General features: G+C 44.9%; 1 protein-coding gene across 5 annotated transcripts in view; it reads left to right on the top strand.

Annotated features, from left to right (window-relative positions):
- Myo10 (myosin X) overlaps nucleotides 1-12,228 on the top strand; it is a 201,052-nt gene extending 188,824 nt beyond the window's left edge. For all 5 annotated transcript variants that reach the window (XM_031360245.1, XM_031360247.1, XM_031360248.1 and 2 more), the window contains 8 exons: nucleotides 1,354-1,477; nucleotides 2,391-2,688; nucleotides 3,762-3,969; nucleotides 4,800-4,936; nucleotides 5,655-5,775; nucleotides 6,313-6,765; nucleotides 9,109-9,300; nucleotides 10,748-12,228. In XM_031360245.1, the coding sequence (XP_031216105.1) occupies nucleotides 1,354-1,477; nucleotides 2,391-2,688; nucleotides 3,762-3,969; nucleotides 4,800-4,936; nucleotides 5,655-5,775; nucleotides 6,313-6,765; nucleotides 9,109-9,300; nucleotides 10,748-10,849 (1,635 nt within the window). In that variant the 3' untranslated portion in view covers nucleotides 10,850-12,228. The remainder of the gene's footprint in view (nucleotides 1-1,353; nucleotides 1,478-2,390; nucleotides 2,689-3,761; nucleotides 3,970-4,799; nucleotides 4,937-5,654; nucleotides 5,776-6,312; nucleotides 6,766-9,108; nucleotides 9,301-10,747) is intronic.
- Nucleotides 12,229-20,423: the final 8,195 nt, after the last annotated feature.

A 20,423-nucleotide genomic window follows, 5' to 3' on the forward strand; every position in this document is an offset into this window, starting at 1 on the left:
TTTTTTTTTTTTTTTTTTTTAACATGTCAAGCCACACATTTTTTTATCAAAGCTATGCCATCTATTTTTATTCTCTAATTGCAAATTCAGACATTCGGAGAATAAATAGAATTTTCCAAATATAAAAGAATGCTTCTTCAGAAATGAGACAAGCTACCCCAATTAACTAGAAGATTTAAGTCATCACTTTCCTTCCAGCTTCCAGTGAGTGTGGTTGGAAAGCTTTCCTAGTGGAAATGAAATTTCAGTGGAAGAATGATTCAGTGCCTGTCCCCAATCCTGCTATTTATTTAGTGACGTGGCTGCCTCGCGGCGTCCCAGTAGCATGTGACAAGCATCAACACACACAGGATGGGATTCTGTCAAAAGATCTTAAATTCAGGGTAGAGAGGCCTAAGGGGGGCACCTCCCCGTGGGCATGGTGTGTCATTTTCAGGTGTGGAAGAAGCACAGAAGGGCCAGCAAGGCGGAGTGTTTAAGAGAAAGTGCTCACTGCTGTTGTAGAAAGCCAGGGTTCAGTTCCTAGACCCATGTTGGGGAGTTCACAGCCACCTCTAGCTCTGGTTCCAAAGAATATTATAATGCCCTCTATTTAAAAGAACTACTACTACTACTACTACTAATAATAATAATGATGATGATGATGGGAGTTCACAGCCACCTCTAGCTCTGGTTCCAAAGAATATTATAATGCCCTCTATTTAAAAGAACTACTACTACTACTAATAATAATAATAATAATGATGATGATGATGGGAGTTCACAGCCACCTCTAGCTCTGGTTCCAAAGAATATTATAATGCCCTCTATTTAAAAGAACTACTACTACTGATGATGATGATGATGATGATGATGATGATGATGATGATGATGATGATGATATAATAATAATAATATAAGCCAGCCTGTGGTACTGCATGTTTATAACCCCAGCAGTTGCCAGACTGGGCAGGATTGTTAGGAGTTCTAAGGCTACCCTAGATCCAATCCCAAGACTCAAAATATAAATAAATGTATTTTAAAATGAATTATAGTTGGAGATCACATGATTGATGGCAATTTATGAAGAAGATTAATTTGTTGAGTAGACGTGTGAGTAACGACAGGGACAGGGAATTTTAATAACGTGGGGAGACGTGCACTTGAAACAGACTGAGCTGTGTCACATGTTTCTGGAGTCTGTGCTCAAATCCAGGTTGGGTTCTCTTTGGCTGGAAATAGTCAACACTAGATTTCCCATAATTCCTGGAAGATGTTCCTGTGTGTGGAAGCATGGTTAGATTTGCCCTCTAAGAGCGATGCTCCCCGCACTCAGCCTCCTTGCTTTCTTTAAATGACTGCTTTCCTCTGCAGGAGAACTGCCTGAACTCTGACGTGGTGGAGCAGATTTACAAGCGGAACCCGATCCTTCGTTACACACATCACCCGCTGCACTCCCCGCTCCTGCCTCTTCCCTACGGGGACATAAATCTCAACTGTGAGTTCAGAAAGCCCTCAGGATCCTCAGATCCTCTTAACTTTGCTCTAACATGGAAGCCTTGCTCACTCAGAGAGTCTCTAAGTCATTCCAGACAGGAAAGAGACAGTAGAATGTGCTCAAGTAAAGATTTAAAGCAGCGGTTCCCAACCTGTGAGCCACGACCCTTCTGGGGGCCGCACATCAGGTATCCTGTGTATCAGATACTTACTTTATAATTCATAACAGAAGCCAAGTTTCAGTTAGGAAGTAGCCATGAAGTCATTTTATGGATGGGGTCAGGACAGCAGGAGGAACTGTATTAAAGAAGCATTAGAAATAAGAAGGTTGAGAACCAATGATTTAGAGGGACGTCAGAAAATGCCAGCATTCTCCATGTACTCAGAGTCATCCTTAGAGTATACAGCACCTGCTGGACAGTGGTGGCAAGGTGTGCCTATCCAGCCCTTCTGTATTTAATTCTCGATACAACATGCAATGAATTGTCTGTGTATTCACTCCTTCATCATGCAATGGGCTTCACAGCATGGTGTTAGCAGCAGCAGCCTGTGTGGGGTATGTGGCAAATCCAAGACTAGTGAGGCAAGGCTACGGTGTATAGAGGACTAGTTGCAGTTTTGACTGACAGTATTTTCAAGTTCTAATGGATTGACAGGATGTAACCTGTCATTTTAAGTCAAGGTGAGCAGGTCCATGTGAGGAAGCTGTCCAACTACAGTTCAGGTTTTAAATGAGCAGGTTCTGTACTAAAGCTTCGGCTGTTTAACGGAGCAGTGTGGCTCACTCACCTCTGGGTGGACTCTGCGTTAGAAGCGGCTGCTTGTCCCCACCCACGTTCCTCCCTTTTGTCTCCTGCACTTGATGTAACTTCTCCCAGCCCCTCCAGTGACTTCGGTTGGTTTTCTTTTCCTAGTGCTTAAGGACAAAGGTTACACGACCCTTCAGGATGAAGCCATCAAGATATTCAATTCACTGCAGCAACTGGAGTCCATGTCTGACCCCATCCCTATCATCCAGGGCATCCTGCAGACTGGGCATGACCTACGGCCTCTGCGGGATGAACTATACTGTCAGCTCATCAAGCAGACCAATAAGGTGCCCCATCCTGGCAGCGTGGGCAACCTTTACAGCTGGCAGATCCTGACATGCCTCAGCTGCACCTTCCTGCCAAGCCGAGGAATCCTCAAGTACCTCAAGTTCCACCTGAAAAGGTAAAGCACTAGGCCCGGGGGTGCTTCTGAAAGAAGCTGGGCAGAGCTCCCAACAGAGGCAAGCCCATAAGTCCCCTCGGGCAAGCTTGTGTAACTTACATGTCCTCTTGCCCTTTAAGCTGTGTAAAGAACCAAGCTGCTATGGATTTAGCACCCTAAATTTAATTAATTACTAATTAATTAGTTCATTTAGTTACTCTCCATAGAAAACCCTAAGTTGAATATTTTATTTGTGTGTGTGTGTGTGTGTGTGTGTGTGTACCATATTAGTTCTTACTAGATTTTTTTTTTAAGATTTATTTATTATTATATGTAAGTATACTGTAGCTGTCTTCAGACCCCCCAGAAGAGAGCATCAGATCCCATTACAGATGGTTGCGAGCCACCATGTGGTTGTTGGGATTTGAACTCAGGACCTTTGGAAGAGCAGTCAGTGCTCTTAACCACTGAGCCATCTCTCCAGCCCCCACTAGATTTTATTCTAAGGTTGACAGCATGAAGTTATGGAATACATTTAGGTAATAAAATGACTACTTAGATGAATCTGAGTAGCCTATCTTTCATCTCATTGTTTTATGTGTGGCAAAAGCAGCTTAAAAATCTCATTTTCCTTAACTGTGCCAAACAACATTTAAAACTGAACGTAGTGTCTCATTCTGGTAATCTCAGCACTGAGGCAGGAGGAACAAGAGTTCAAGGCTAGCGTGGAGTACAGAGCGAACCCCTATATTAAAGAAAGGCCAGGTCTAGGCATGGTATGCACACTTTAATCCCAGCAGGAGGCAGGGGTGGGCCGATCTTTTTTAATTCAAGGCCATGGCCCAAGGCATTATAATTTTGGGCATTAGTGGTACCACAGAGAAAACTGGCAGCAGACTACCCCTAACGCAGTTTTTCCTTGTCTGAAGTAAAGTTGGACCTAGCCAGAAAAACACTGCCATTTGCTCCTGTCACCACAAGGGGGCAGCCTCCCAACCTCTGCTGCCAATCCCCCCCCACACACACACACACAGCCCAGCTCCCCCTAGCCAGCCTGTGTCTATCTACAGTTCACAGTCACCTTTGTCCCCCAGGATACGGGAACAGTTCCCAGGAACCGAGATGGAGAAATATGCCCTCTTTACCTACGAATCTCTTAAGAAAACCAAATGCAGAGAGTTTGTGCCTTCCCGAGATGAAATTGAAGCTCTGATCCACCGGCAGGAAATGACGTCCACGGTGTATTGCCATGGTGGAGGTTCCTGCAAGATCACCATCAACTCACATACCACAGCTGGAGAGGTAGGGAACGCGGACAGTCGCCTTGTGCTTGGTGCACACTGGCCCATACACCTGTGGCACTGAGGTTGCACATACCCGAATGTTTATGCTCAGCATATCCGCTCAACAAACAAGGAAGTCAGTACAGCCAGCAGCCAAGCACACGCACACAGTAGAGGTAAAAGCGCAGTTACATGGAAGTGTAAAGCTCAACTTAATGTCCCTCAGACATAATCTCCCCCATCTTGAATGTGTTTGGATCTGCTAAGGGCAAAGTACTGTGAGAGGGGTGTGTCAAGTCGCTTCCGCCACTGGGTGTCTCTCTGTGCCACGTGAGGGTGGAGAATATCACATCAGAAGAATACATTTTCCCTTGTACTTTTAAGTCAAGCCCAATGAAAGCTTGGGGTGATGGTGGCATTGCTAATAAAGCCTTGGGAGCCTTTTAAAATGAGTCACCATTAGAAATTGCCATTGTTTCTCAAGGCTCACAAGGCTCATCAATATATCAAATAAAAGGTGAGACTTAGGGATTTCACTTACTTTTCCAACTACTGAGGCTTTACCAAAAAGAAAAAAGTAGGTTAGTATTCCTCCACTCCACTCCCCCTTCCCCCCCCCCCCGGGGGAGGGTGGGGGCAGAAGAAAGTCAAAGCTGAATTTATCAGACAGTAAGAGGAAACGAGTACATGCTTAAGCAATGGGGCAAAGAGGAGGCCACAGTCTGGGGGGACGGGGGGGGGGGGACTTCGTGGACCCTGCCACAGCAGCCTCTTCCTCTGACAGATGAAGTCGAATGTGTGTAAAAGCAGAGCCACGTCTGAGCTGAGAGCCTCTAATATGTCTTCCAGGTGGTGGAGAAGCTGATCCGGGGCCTCGCCATGGAGGACAGCAGGAACATGTTTGCCTTGTTTGAGTACAATGGACAGGTGGACAAGGCCATCGAAAGCCGGACCATCGTGGCTGACGTCCTGGCAAAGTTTGAGAAGTAAGTTCTTCCTCTTCAAAACGTCGGAAGGACATTTGACGCTCCCTGTCTGGCCTCAGCAGATGTTTGCGTTAGTTTTATTTCACCCTTGTTAATCTATTTACCTCTTCTTTGCCACCTGTATGTCCTGACTCAGGGACAGAGCCATGGTCTGAAGGTTGATCTGTCTGTCTCATCCCTAGCCTGTCACCCCGCTCTCTCCCTCTCACCCTGGATTCACCGTCTCTTAGAACTGATGGGGTTTCACTTATTCCCAATAAGCTTAAATGAGGCTGCGGGACCCAAGCCAGCACCCAGCTCTTCCAACTGCCTCACATGTCTACCATACAAAGTATCCCTCCGGCAGGGCAGCCTCCAGTATCTGATCTCTAACCCCTAAGTATGCTTGGCACACGAATACAGCCCCCTGAATCCTCATAGCAATTTCAACCATAATTGAAAGTAGTTAAAGGGCAGGAACAGACAGCCTTTCTGTACGATAGTAACAGATTAGATGGTGCCAGTTCATCCGGGGCCCTTCATCAGTCCCTGCTGGTCCGCTTTGCTTGAAAGCTTTCTCTTTATTGTCCTAAAGTGGAACCTGGCTGGACACGTGCACTTTCCTTTTGGCTAAACCACAGAGGAACTCTCTGACAAATACTGCCTTGCTATTTTGTTTGTGTGTCGACCCCTTGTGTCATTTCTTTGCCCCATCATCTTTCGTGGCTTCTGCCTGTAGGCTAGCGGCCACGTCAGAAGCTGGGGACGCGCCATGGAAATTCTACTTCAAGCTTTATTGCTTCCTGGACACAGACAGCGTGCCAAAAGACAGCGTGGAGTTTGCGTTTATGTTTGAACAGGTAAAAGGAACTTTGAGAGACAGATTTTTTTTTTTCCTTTGCTTGGAGGCAAGAGAGAAGCCCATAAATAAACTGCTAAAGTTCGTAGGATTAGGCACAGCAGTAGATTTACCAGCAAGGAGAAGCTAGATGCTCAGTTTGTGGAGTGAGCACTCAGTTTAAACGCTGCTGCCAGGAGACTCGATGTGCCAGAGTCAGGAGATACTCAGGCAGGGCGTCTCCACTCTCTCAGAGGAGAAGGGGAGGAGGGACAGAGGTCAGGATGGAAAGTGAATTAAAAAAGAAAAGGGGAAAAAAAAAAACATCACTGCCAAGAGACCATGGGAGTAAAAGATAGTCCAGGGTTGGATGACACCCATGAAGGGGAGGAATTTGGCTTTGAAGCAGCGGGCTGTGCTTTACTAGGAGAAATCCAAGTGGGGGATAGGAGGGTGCTCTGTGGGGGAGGAATTTAAGCTTTAAAGAAGGCTGGGGCACAGTGTGACATGACATAAGTAGAGGTTTCCTGACTGACTTTCTGTCTGTCACCTCCTTTAGGCCCACGAAGCGGTCATCCATGGCCACCACCCAGCCCCTGAGGAAAGCCTCCAAGTGCTGGCTGCCTTGAGGCTGCAGTACCTGCAGGGCGACTATTCCCTGCACACCTCCGTCCCACCCCTCGAGGAGGTCTATTCTCTGCAGAGACTCAAAGCTCGCATCAGCCAGTCAACCAAAACCTTCACCCCTTATGAACGCCTGGAGAAGAGGCGGACCAGCTTCCTGGAGGGGACGCTGCGGCGGAGCTTCCGGACGGGGTCGGTGGTTCGGCAGAAGGTGGAGGAGGAGCAGATGTTGGACATGTGGATCAAGGAGGAAGTCTGCTCAGCTCGAGCCAGCATCATTGACAAGTGGAAGAAACTGCAGGGAGTGAACCAGGAACAGGCCATGGCCAAGTATATGGCCCTGATCAAGGAGTGGCCGGGCTATGGATCAACACTCTTTGACGTGGAGGTGAGAGCTGGCTGCGCAGACAGGTGTTGTGTCCTGACGGAGCTGTGTCGGAACCTGAACCTTCCTGGGGTCACGCAGAAAATGGGATTCGAGGGACCACTTGGCTCTGCACCCTCCGAGCCATTAGCATCCTCATGTCCCAGAAGGGTTTTCTTTCGATTTATTTTTTTGTTGTGTTTTCTTCAGTAGTTTTTGTTTTTACCTTTGTGTGTGTGTGTGTGTGTGTGTGTGTGTGTTTGTGACATCCGGAAGAAGGCAAAGATCAGTGAACTGAAATGGTAAACACCTTACCCACTGAACCATATTGTCAGCCCTCCTCAAAGGTTTATTTTCTGTTCCTCTGTAGTAAATATTTCTATAATAGAGTCACTAGTAGGATGGCCTCTATGTGTGTGTGTGTGTGTGTGTGTCTGGCTGCTGGCTGGCTTGATTTTTGTTGCTGTTGAGCTAGATTAACATCTGGCTCAGCTGGCTTCAGACTTGCTCTGTAGCTGAAGGTGGTCTTAAAGGACTGTCCTGGAACTCAGAGAGTCACCTGCCTCTGCTGGGGACACCACCAGGCAGTAAGATCCAACTTTTTAAAAGACGTAGTAACTTTTCCCTATTTGCATTCTGGGTATTAGACCCAGGCTCTGGTGCAGAGGCAAGCACTTTATCCCTGAGCTACGTCCCCAGTCTCCATCCAAAGATTTCCCCTGACTCCAGTCAGCACTTAGGATGTTTCAGTCTTCAGAACATTCCGAATTGTAGGTGCCAGGGGCAGAAGTCCTGAGCTCACACGTCCCCTCTTTGTCCCTCATAATGATCTGCCATGAAGGTATCCTGTAGAGTGGAATCCTGGTTTCATGGCTGTAGCTTAGGCACTGCCCCATCCCAGCATGAAGCCCTTATGTATTTACGACCACTGACTAGAAGGAAGTTGTCCTGGTGGTGTAGAACAGAGCGATACTCATCAAACAGGACTGCGTGTCAGATCCGGCCATCTCCCTTGTGTATTTTCTTTGCAGATGTGGAGTTTAGTTAGTGCCAGAGACCACAAGGCCTCTGGCAAGCACACTGCATAAGCCAGTGAGACATTCCCTCCTGTCTGAATAGACAAGTTTCCCAACACCTTTACAGACAAGCTTTTAGATTTCTTACAGCTGCAGCAATTTAGCATGGTCTTTGATGACGTTACAGCGAAGCTTTATAAAAATCTAAATCTTTTTTTTTAAAACTTTTTTTTTAAGATTTATTTATTTATTATATGTAAGTATACTGCAGCTGTCTTCAGACACACCAGAAGAGGGCGTCAGATCTCATTACAGATGGTTGTGAGCCACCATATGGTTGCTGGGATTTGAACTTGGGACCTTTGGAAGAGCAGTCAGTGCTCTTAACCACTGAGCCATCTCTCCAGCCCAAAATCTAAATACCTTATTTCAAGATACTTTAATTGTTTCTGGGAGGATGCTGGCCTGGGCGTGGTAGGTTGGTTGGTTGGTTTTGTTAATGTTTGTTCTGATGCAGTGGTTCTCAACCTGTGGGTCAAGAGCCCCCCCATATTTACATTAAAATTCATAACTTATTACAGTTACAGAGTAGCAACAAAAATAATTTTATGGTTGAGGGTCACCACAACACCAAGTGCATTAAAGGGTCGCAGCATGAGGAAGGTTGAGAGCCACTGCTCTGGTGTATAAATGAGGCACTTTGCGCCCTAGATTTGCTCTGTTCAGTGCACCTAATTTACAGCACCCGTTTGTGCTCTGGTTCCGATCATTCCTGGGTTGCTGTTCCCTACACAGGCTCTTGGTTTCCTCCCATTGCTCCAAGTCTGCAGTCAGGCCAGAAGTGCGTTTACACTGAATATATATCAGGTCATTGCCACATCTCGTGGAGAGAAGCCAAGAGACAGCCATTGGGAGAATTTACCTCTGTGATCCTAGATAAACCAGCACAGACAGGATGGGGACAGGCCTAGAAAAGAAAGAAGAGCAGACCTGGCTTACTCTGTGGCTGGCTGCCGATGTTAAGTTGCTTGCCCAACCTGTGTGTTACTTGGTCTGTGTGGGCTGGTTCAGGTAACCGTAATTGAATAGCTAATTCAAGATAGAGATGAGGTGTTATGAAGAACACCAGAGCAAGGTATAAGCCTTTACCCATTTGTTTTCTAAGAAGCCTAAAATCGGTTACCCAGTCAGAAGTCAACCAGGATGTGCACTGAGGTGCCACTTCTGTTTAGATGCTGACATGGTGACTTCCACCAGTATAACGTGCCAAGCACTGGCCTTGTGGCTTCTTTAACATGTTCAGGCCGTCCTCATCCAATGTTTGCTTATACTGATTCTTGTGCCCCTACAGTGCAAAGAAGGTGGCTTCCCCCAGGAGCTCTGGCTGGGCGTCAGCGCAGATGCCGTGTCTGTCTACAAGCGTGGAGAGGGCAAACCGTTAGAAGTCTTCCAGTATGAGCACATCCTCTCTTTCGGGGCACCCCTGGCCAACACGTACAAAATCGTGGTTGATGAGCGGGAGCTGCTCTTTGAGACGAGTGAGGTAAGAGGCAGAGGAGTCAGACAAGATTCGCTTGGTCTCAGGGGAAGCAGAGAACGGTGCCCCCCATCTCCTGGCTGCCAGTGACGGAGTCTCTTTGTCTGAACAACTTGCTCCAGATTTCTTAAAGATACAGTGAGAAAGAACATTGTTGGCCATGACACCCTGAAGAGAGGAGGTGACCATGGCAAGAAACCACAGCAGTCAGGCTCTACTCTGGAGGCTGGAGAGATGACTTAGCAGTTCAGAGCCCTTGTTGCTTTTGTAGAGAACCTTAGTTTAATTCCCAGCATCCACATGATGGTTCCCAACCATCTTCTGACCTCTTCCAGCACCAGTTACACACGTGGTACACAAGTACACATGCAAGTAAAACACTCACACATGAAATAAAATGATAAAAAGACTGTACTCCAGAGGCATCCACGGAGCAGGAGGGAGCTAAGGGGACCTCCCCCATCTGGTCATAGTTGGTTCTGCATCACAAAATCACATTTAGAAAAGTCACTGAATGTATGAGCTATCGACTCCATCCAAACTTGAGCAAGTGTAATAATAAAAGAAGCCAGGTGAGGCCTCTGCAAGGGTGCTGCTGCCAAGAAAGAGTGGTCAAGGTGGATGGGTGGTGGTCAAGAGGGCATTTGGGGTGTTGGGGGAGCAGGAAGGTAAATGATGATGTTTAGTGGATTCCCAGGGAAAGTATGCATAGAGAAGAAGGTTCCAGTGCTGGGTTGTGACACTTAGTTGAATCCCATGGAAGGCAGGAACCTACCATGAAATATAGGATTGTGTAAGACATTACAGCTAGTGGCCCTACCAACATCAGTATGGGTCGGGAGAGATTAGAAGATGGAAGAGGAAATAGAAGCCAAGAAGGTGCCTTTGTATATATAGTCCAGGCTGAGAGCAGTGATAGTGGCATCCTTGGAAGATGCTAGTGAAAGATCCTACCTAGCTCAGGAGAATGGCTGGTTTGCAGTGGAAGTGAGCTGCACATGTGGGGCCCCTGCCATAGGTCTAACCCCACCAACTAGGCTCCCTTCTCCTATGTCCAGATAAATGGACCTGGAATTAGCTACTGTGGCTATAAAGGCTAGTGTGGTCTCCAGGTGTCACCATCATTTTAACTGAGGATAGCTGTTGGAACTCTAATGGTACCGGCTCTGGTATACTAGTGGTGTACTAGTTCGCAAAGTCAGACAACACCCATCAAATAAAATCACTGCTTTCTAGACAAGAGCCACCAGGTGGTGCATGCTTTCTTTAGAAAGGCTCCAGTTCACTTTCTCCAGAGCTAGGAATGGCCCACTCTGCTGGACTCCAGGTTCCCTGTGAGTCTGGACCTCAACTTAACATAGTAAGCTGGAGGGCAGTCAGGATGTCTGCTTAGCTAGGTTCTGGAACCTGGTAGAGACTGGTGACCACATGTGGATTCTCCTCTCCCCCACAGGTGGTGGACGTGGCCAAGCTCATGAAAGCGTACATCAGCATGATTGTGAAGAAGCGCTATAGCACCACGCGCTCTGTGAGCAGCCAGGGCAGCTCCAGGTGAAGACGAGCCAAGCCTGTGTGTCTTTCCAATCTGAACGTGCCACTCTTTGCCTGGGCCAGTGCCAGGTCCTGACCCAGCTTTAGAAACACAGCTGTCCAGGCTTCTGGAAACCAGTCGTCAGAGGGAGGAGTCTCTGGGGCTCCCTTCATCCGATCAGCCTCAGTGATCACATATTAAGCTGTTAACCTTTAACAGTCTGCACAGTCTCTTAAGCTTTAGTACTCCTTAGATGATACTTGCCTTAAAGAAAAAAGAAAGGGGAGAAAACCACGTGGCCACCAAAGCAGCCAGAAGTGCCTTAAACTTGCAGAGTGGACCCTAGTCGACCTTAACTGTGCTGCTGAGGGGAAGCGCCTTCACCTCCTGGTGGAGCTTGCAGAGCATCGATCCACTGATTGTGCACTAACTTCCCCAACCTGATTTCCTGAATATGAGGGAAGCTGAGGGAGTGGGGAGGGGAGACAGAGTGGAAGGGGACAGTGTGTTGTTGGAGTGCTGCTGGCAGCCTTCCTTATGGACATGTATTAACGTGTTTGTTTGTTTGTTTTGCTTTGTTTCAACTGTCCGTGCTTACCCGCGCATGCGTGTGTTCACACTCAACACTTTAATCACTGTCCTGTAAGCATTAAACACAAAGGGAAGGAGGATGTGCAATGTTGTAAACAGTGTATATTTTCCTAGTTCAGAGTTCTAGTCTCAAGGTGGCTTTATTAACAGACCCGGGTCCTGGACGTTCCTGTCTTTGCTGTATTTTGGAAAGAGACATTTTTTTGACTAAGTTTCGTTTTACATGTAGCAAGGGCGGCGACCTGTGACTGCTGTATTACTAACAGGTCTGCAGCCCAGAGAGATAACTGTATTTATAAACCACTCTTAAACTGCTGGCTCCAGTAATGTTTTTAGAACAATAAGTCATTTTGAAGTCATTTTGGAGTCTTTATTTCTAAAAGTTAAGTTAATTTTTTTTTTTTTTTGGTCTTCTTTGAAGGGTAACTTGTATTATCACTCTGGCTAGACTACAGATATAACCATGTCGAATGTGGGGGGAAGCTGCTGCATTCCCAAACTCTGTACCCCTCAAGCAAACCTCTAAGGGACCCCCCAACACAAACACTGAGGCTTTAATGGAATTCACACATCGGTTTGTCCCTAGTTCCTGAAGGTGGCCTGAACACAGCACCTGTAAATAACAGCGGTTGAAACCAGAAGAAAAAGACTCTGGACTTGGGCTTTTATTTTTTTATGGAAAAAAATATAAAGGTGGGCCAAACGAGTCTGCTCACAAAGAAGAGTTACCTTGGCCTTATCTCTTATGGACAGCTACATGGAAGCAGTGTCTCTTGGCTCACAAAGTCTGACAATAAAAGATATTAATATGCTGTGGTTGCTTTCCTTGGTTAGTTTTAAATAACCATGTGAGTGGTCTGACTTTTACATATCTATTTTTAGATTTTAAAAATTGTATTGGATTGAGTTACATAGGGCTTTTCTTATAAAATGTGCTTTGAGCTCATCTCCATATTCAGCCACCAGCCCCTTCTTGTTCACCTGTCTGTCCCCATTAGGTGGAATGGCCCCATTGTTTCCTTTAGATAGCCTTTCCTTTCATGTGATTTGCACATGCCAGATTTTATGAGTCTATACAAGTAATGTTTTTCTACAAGGGACTTAATTTAATTCACTTAAGATTACCTCCAGTTGCTGTTTTTTTTTAAAGTTATTTTACTGGGTTCTTATTCCTCTACTTCCCTTTCAACCCTTATTCCACCCTAATCCCTTCCAATCCACCAACACTAGGTAAGAGATAAAGAAGATTAGAGGGAAAGGGGGAAATAACCTATTTAGGCTACTTCCTGCTGATTAGAAACTTTGTCAGGTTCCTAGGGGCAAGTGTTATCTTCATTGGCAGAATATCCAGCAATCCACAAATGCAACAGAGGAGATATCACCAGCCATCTTGGCGCTCCCCCCTTTACACCCTCTTAAGAATCCCCAGAATTAAACTGTCTGCAGCTGGCAAAACCACACCTCTGCTAGTGCAGGAGGCAAATCATAATCACCTGCTGTGTGACTTTTTAAAAAAAATTCCAGCTATGTACATACGTATGTACATATGTATGTTTTTGTTTTAATAAAAGTCATATACATACATATGTACATAGCTGGAATTTTTTTAAAAAACTGAAATTCTCACTATATCCAGTTGTTCATTTTTCCTCAGATGACATAATTTCATTCTCTACTAGTGAAAGACAAATTCATTGTGTTGAAAAATTTTCTTTATTCATCCACTATTGATAGGCCCCTTAATCTAATTAAGCCTCTAAGACAGGGAGAGCTTCAGCTGTACAGAGGCTTAATATCTAGGCTATACAAAGAACTCAAGAGAGTTAAACACACTAAAACCAAACAACCCAATCAAATGGCTAATAAAACGACCAGATAGTTCTCAAAAGAAAAAGTGGTCTGTAAACATGAGAAATGCAATAAACTGCTTTTTGATTCCATCTCACCCCAGTCAGAATCGCAGCTATCATGAGAGCAAATGTCCTGCCAAGGACCAGCCTCAGCTTGGAGGCAGGGTTCCCAAGGGAAGGGATATCTGGGAGTGGTGAAACAACTGAAAGTCAAATCATCCAAGCTGGAGGCCTATGTTCTGCTCAAGATAGCTTTCCAGACTGCTCTCTGTGTTCTGCTTTTTCAAGACAGGTTTCACCAGGCAGTGGTGGCACACGCCTTTAATCCCAGCACTTGGGAGGCAGAGGCAGGCGGATTTCTGAGTTCGAGGCCAGCCTGGTCTACAGAGTTCCAGGACAGCCAGGGCTACACAAAGAAACCCTTTTGTCTGGAAAAAAAAATCAAGACAGGTTTCTCTAGCTATTCTAAAAGCTTTCTGGATAGCTTATCTCTTGCAGTTCAAAAGGTTGGCTTTATTTACATATCAATCCAAGTCATTACTCCAGGTTCCCTCTTGATTATTTGAATCGCATCTTGATTCTTAGAAATTGCAAGCACAGACAACAAGATATCCCTGAAATTACCATTCCTATCATGCCTGGGCCAGAACCTAAACCCTGTCTCAGGTTGACCTTGAACTCAGGAATCAGCCTGCTTTTGTAAGCATAAACAAAAAGCTTAGCTAGGTAGGCTATTGCCCTGCAATCATTACTCTCTAAATCTCTCTGCCCTTCCTTAGTATCTTTCTGACAAGCTGGCTTAAAGTGCAGCTGCCTCGATTCCTTTAGATCTGTGAGACTCCTTTATACAATTCATATTGCATCCTTATATTTTGCATAGTTCAGAAATTATATATTTTTGAACTCATGTTTTCAGAGTTCTTTCCCACAGCCTTAAGGGATGCCCTGAAGATCACATCTTACTAACATTTTGCTGAGACATTACCCACTCTTACTTCCTGGACTCATGCTGTCTCTGATTATCATGGAGACATTAACCTCAACAGGAAATTCCTCCGAAGGGGGAACACAAAGTAAAATACACACACACACACACACACACACACACACACACGTATATATACATATAAGAAAGCCTTAACACCCATAGCAACAATCAACACTGGTGGAGGCCCATGCCTACTAGCTTTGTTCCAGTGGCAAGAATCATGTCATACCTTCCCTGCCATGGCCAAGCATGGTTCTGCAGGAACCTTTGTACACTGCTGGTAGGATGTAAACCAGTATGGAAGTCAGTATGGAAAATTCTTCATTCCTCAAAACACTGGAAATAGGCCCATCATATAAGCAAGCTACACTACAGGAGGGTATTTACCTCAATGACTCCCAAGACAGTCTGTCACAGACGGCTGCTTTTCTTGTGTTTGGATGTCACTACCTTGGGTGTCATGGTACCCAGACATTGTTTTTTCTACCGCTGCCCCTCGGAATCCTCAAAGATTGGTTCCAGGGACCATAGACAGGCAAATTCAGGTGCTCGAGTCTCTTGTAGGTAATGGAATTGTGTATGCATATCTCCTGTACACATCATCCTGGATATGGCTATCATAACTCCTTATTCTGATACAGTGCAAATGCTAAGTACATTGTTCAAAAAGTAACATTCTGACTTTTTATTTCTTAGCTTGAGGTTGTTTGAATCCATGGGTATTGAACTCTTGGATGCAGAAGGCCATCTGTATTTGTTCACCAAGTCTGAAAGCAGAGCCCTGGCCATCTGACTGCACAGCCAAGTCAGCTTTTATTGACACCATATGTCGCTTCAAGGAAGCAGATAAGGGCAAGCATAGAGGACTTGTGAGACCACACAAATATGAGGACCTGAGATGTCTTCATGGCAAACAGTGTCCTTTGCCTGTCTACAAAGTGTACTTGACCTCGAAACCTGTGGTCCTTGAGCCCATCTGTGACCCAAAGATATAGAGTATGCTGGTGAGCAAGGGGGCACTGGGCACTGATCTGCTTGATTTGTTTTAGAACAGCAACCTCAAGGGAGTGTTGGGAAGAACCTGTGATCTTGGGGGACAGAAGGAAAGCAGGCAGGAAGGATCACTGCCTTCATTTATATCTTCATGGAGAAATATTTTGGCAGAAATTCTTTCCCACTGGTCAGCACTGAGGATGCCCTCTAAACTTGTACCCAAAGGGAAATGGCCAGTACCCCAGTACCTACCACTACTGGGCTTACACATGTGGCATGGCACATGAGGAGCTTTATTTGGTTTGATGTTTGGCTGAGAAGTGACCAGATTCGGAAGAGGTCTTTCCTCCAGTGCCACATCCTTCATAACCACAGAACAGCCCTACCTGGCAAAGGAACTCTACACTTCCTCACCCACAATCCTCACAATCCTTTCCTGCACATCCTGTGTGTGTGTGTGTGTGTGTGTGTGTGTGTGTGTGTGTGTGTGTGTGTGTGGTGTGTTTGTGTGATATAGTTTTGAAAATGGCAGTGGAATAATCTGGTATCTGTTCATTACTGAGGAGAATATATCTCTAACATCTTATTCTATTTTTATCTGTTTGGTTTTCTCTTTTAGAGGAGTATAGGTAAATTGTCACTTGAAATGCAAATATCCAAAGGTAAAGTAATGTCCAGTCTTGGCCTGCACACGTGTCCATGCCACATATCACACACATGTCAGAGAACAACTTGGTGAAGTCAGTTCTCTCCTACCTCTGTGTGAGTTCCAGGGTCTGGATTCAGGTCAACTGGTTGGCAAGTCTTTATCAACCGAGCATCACCTTGGCCATCTCTTTTCCTTTTAAAACACAACTTGTTAGTATGCTTATAATTTTCATTTCTCTGATAAGGGTAAACACTAATCAATCAGAATGGTTGTCATGTCAACAAAAAATATCATGATGTATGAAAAGGGGGACTTATGATGAGGTATAAACTAGTATAACCACTTTGGAAATCAGTGTGTTTTCTCAAAAAAATTAAGAATAGAACTACCACAGGTCCCAGCTGCATTTCTCATGGGCTTGTACACAAAGAACACTTGTGTTTATGTCACTCTGGTCACAATAAAAAGGAAATGGAATCAGCCTACAAGTCCAACAGATGAGTGGATAGCAAAACTGCAGAAGCTATACAGAAAAGGATTTTATTCAGCCACAAAGATAAATAGATTTTGTAGAAATTTTGTAGCCTGGGTAGAACACAGGCTCTAAGAGACAAACACAAATGTTCACTGCCATGTACATCCTAGCTTCTTAAGTTTTATATATGTGTATTTAATAGGTGTGAGTGAAGGAAAAGAATAAAACAGAAAGCCTCCCCACAAGGGGAAAAGGGGAGGAGCCTTTAGGAGGGATGGGAAAGAGCAATAGAACATCCATGTTCTATGAGTTGAAAAGGTGGTGCAAATGGTAGGGGGTGTCATGGGGAAGGGAGAGAAGTGTGTATGGGGAAGTCAACTAAATTAGCACGAAAGAATGAAAGCTAGTTTTAAGGTATAGAATATGTTACTAGATCCTCCCTTTGAGAGAGAGGGGAGGGAGAGAGAGAAAGAAAAAGAGAGAGAGAGAGATAGCACTCTCCTTTCACAGGTGGGTCTTAGGGATTAAATTCTGATAATCAGTTCTGCAGGCAAATGCCTTTACCTGCTGAGCTATCTCATCAGCCCTGTTCATAGCTTTAACTTTCCTAGAGCACATCTCATCCCTTTGAGATGAAAAACTCTAGTGGGAAGAGTGCCCACTAGAGTTGATGAAGAGTTGGTAACTGGTGTCTACCAATGCCAAAATGAAAGGCTGAATTTAGAAATTTGGAAAAAGCATGTTAATGAAGATGCATTAATGTATACTGTATAATCTTTACTTAAAGGGCATAGAAAGTCTCTGTAATGAGCCAGGAATGTGGACTGGTCAGTTTCAAGAACCTGTTGGCCACAAAGCCCCCAACCCCAGTAAGGTCCAAGAACAAAAAACAGGATACGAGCCATCTGGGTGGTCCTAGGGAATGGTCAGCCATAAAGTGAAAGCATTGACCAGACCATATTCTTGTGAATAATGAGTAGGGGTTGGGTCCTGTTAGAATTTTCCACTGTTTTTTGTTATGTTTCCTTGGTAACCCCCTCCCCCCCCCCCCCCAGTTTGTATTTTTCCTTTTAAATACCCCTCACTTCTTGTGTTTGGGGTCGAACTCCTCTGGCCTGCCAGGCTACATGTTCGACCCCAGATCTGGCTTATCCCAAATAAACCTTGTGTGACTGCAGCAAGATCGGTCTCTCGTGAGTTATTGGGTGGTCACATAATCCTGAGACTTGAGTGAGGGTCTCCCTAGCTCTGGGGGTCTTTCAAAAGCACCTGGATATTTCCTTGGTGGGTGCCTATTGTTAAATTACTCTTTTTATTCCCTCTTGGAAGAAATGGTTGCCGCAGGCCGGCCAATCTGGGCCTCCCTCAACCCGCGGGAGAAATAGGGTCCTAGTCAGGTCAACAAGACGTAGGCAAAGAAATGATGGCAGAGATGACACATGAAGTACAGGATCCGAATGTATTTCTTAAAAATGGCATCAGACTTTTACAGTCATTGCAAAAGAGAGATGGTAAATCTGGCAGCTCAATAGTTGAGGTACATCTGAGGCTATCTAAAACATACTGGATCTAAAGCAGCAGCTATCTCCTCTAGACTGGTGCTGCATCCCCCGGGCCCAAGCACTCTGGGCCCAGGGGACTGCGGATTGCATGAGTCTGAGTCCTAGCCCATCTAAGTTCTAGTTCTAGTCCTTCTGCGAGTCCAAGTCCTTGTACAAAGTGACAAGCAGGCTTAAGTAGCATACAGCAAGCAGGGCAGATGACAAGAGTCACGTAGGCAGGTGACAGTCAAATCAAGGTCAGTGATCTTACTGACCAAGATCACGTATACAGTTGTGAAGCGGGCAGAAAAGCAATGGTGCCCCTCCCTGCTGGGACTAATTTGGTATTCCTATACTAATTCTCTGGTTCTGCTAGAGGCAAGGAGTGGGGAGTTCCAACCTAACACTTTTAGCTAATGTCCTTGAATGGAAGCCCTTCATTACTCTCTAGTATGTAAAACATTTCTAACTATTATGAACTGTCTATTGCTCTAAGGAATGTGCTTGACTTCTGTTGCTAGCTGTGGCAGGGCAGATTCCTTGAGAGAAATTCCAAGCTATGGACAGCTTGGTGTTAAACTAGGATAGATTGGTAACATTGTGCTGGCCAGGAAACAATGCCCAATCTTAGCCTTTTACGAATCATTTCTTGGGGTACCTTTATGCCTAATTATGAGGGTGTGTTGACAATTGGAAAGACTAATCTGGAACACGTCTGAGTTAGGAGATACCAGCGACTGTCTGAATATTCAGGAGGCACAGAACTCCTTTTGGATCCTTATTGCCTCTTATCCTTAATCAGGATTTTATCCCCGATATTTTGGATGTGACTGGAGTAGACGAGTATGCGTGGCAAAAGGTAACTAAAAATAAAAAGGTGAATTAAAACATAATGAAATTAATAATCCCTAAAAGTGTGATCTCTTGGAGATTCATAGCATGGGTTTAGCATTGAAGAAATTTAGTCAATGTCCAGGTTAGAAAGAGAAAAACCCCAAAGTTCAACATTAACCATAAAAAAATTAATTAATCATAATTTTTCAAGTATGTATTGTTCAATTACTGTTTGGCTTTAAAAGGCAGAATGCCAACACTACCTCAGTGGACTGTGCAAAGGAAAGAGAATTATGTGAAGCTACTTGGAGCACGGCTACAAATGCAATATGTAAATATAAGAAAGATTAAGACAGTTCTGACAGTCAGAGTCTGTGAGCCTTCTGCCTATGTGCTGAAGGGTGCTAGGAGGAAGAAGATTCTGAGGAAAGTAAGAAAACTTTAAGCCAAATACAGAAAACAAAAACAAACAAACAAAAAGAAACCAGAGCAGCCAGTCACACAGCATCCAGAGGTGGCTCCCTCTGGATCCTAGGCACTCTGATACACCAAGGATCAGAGGATCTGAGGTGAGGAGGACACATCTGTCCCAACACTGGAAGCATCTGGGACCTGCAGGACCCAGACACACAGGAACTCCACCAGACCAGTGACACAGGTTGCTTCAGGTCTGTCTGGGCCAGTGCCCTGAGCAGACCTTGGGCACAAACTCCACAGCCACTCACACAACACCCATCTGCAGCCAGTCACACAACAGAAACAGAGGAAGCTCCACTCCCACATACTCTAATAAGCCCAGAATCACAGGATCCCAGATTCACAGGGCAGATTGACTCTGAGGAGTTCTGACACAACCAGGATCACAAGAAGGACAGGCTCCAGTCAGATTTAGCAAGGGCAGGTAGAACTAGAGATAACCAGATGGGGAGGGGGGGGATGGGGTGGGGAACAAGCGTAAGAAAATAAACAACACAAACCAAGGTTACTTGGCATCACCAGAACCCAATTCTCCCACCATAGCAAGTCCTGGACACACCATCACACCAGAAAAGCAAGACTTAGATCTAAAATCACTTCTCATGATGATAATACAGGACTTTAAGAAAGACATAAATAGCACCCTGAAAGAAATACAGGAGAACACAAGTAAACAGCTAGAAGCTCTTAAAGAGGAATCACAAAAATCCCTTAAAGAACTACAGGAAAACACAATCAAACAGGTGAAGGAAATGAGCAAAACCATCCAGAATCTAAAAATGGAAATAGAAACAATAAAGAAATCAGAAAGAGAGACAACCCTGGAGATAGAAAACCTAGGAAAGAAATCAGGAGTTGTAGATGCAAGCATCACCAACAGAAACAAGAGATAGAAGAGAGAATCTCAGGGGTAGAAGACATCAAAGAAAACATTGACACAACAGTCAAAGAAAATGCAAAAAGCAAAAAGCTCCTAACCCAAAACATCCAGAAAATCTAGGGAGCAATGAGAAGACCAAACCTAAGGATAATAGGTGTAGAAGAGAGTGAAGACTCCCAAGGTAATGGGCCAGTAAATATTTTCAACAAAATTATAGAAGAAAACGTCCCTAACCTAAACAAAGAGATGCCAATGAACATACAAGAAGCCTACAGAACTCCAAATAAACTGGACCAGAAAAGAAATTCCTCCCGTCACAT

This window comes from Mastomys coucha, unplaced genomic scaffold (assembly GCF_008632895.1).
Source record: "Mastomys coucha isolate ucsf_1 unplaced genomic scaffold, UCSF_Mcou_1 pScaffold8, whole genome shotgun sequence".
In the NCBI taxonomy this organism is placed as follows: domain Eukaryota; kingdom Metazoa; phylum Chordata; class Mammalia; order Rodentia; family Muridae; genus Mastomys; species Mastomys coucha.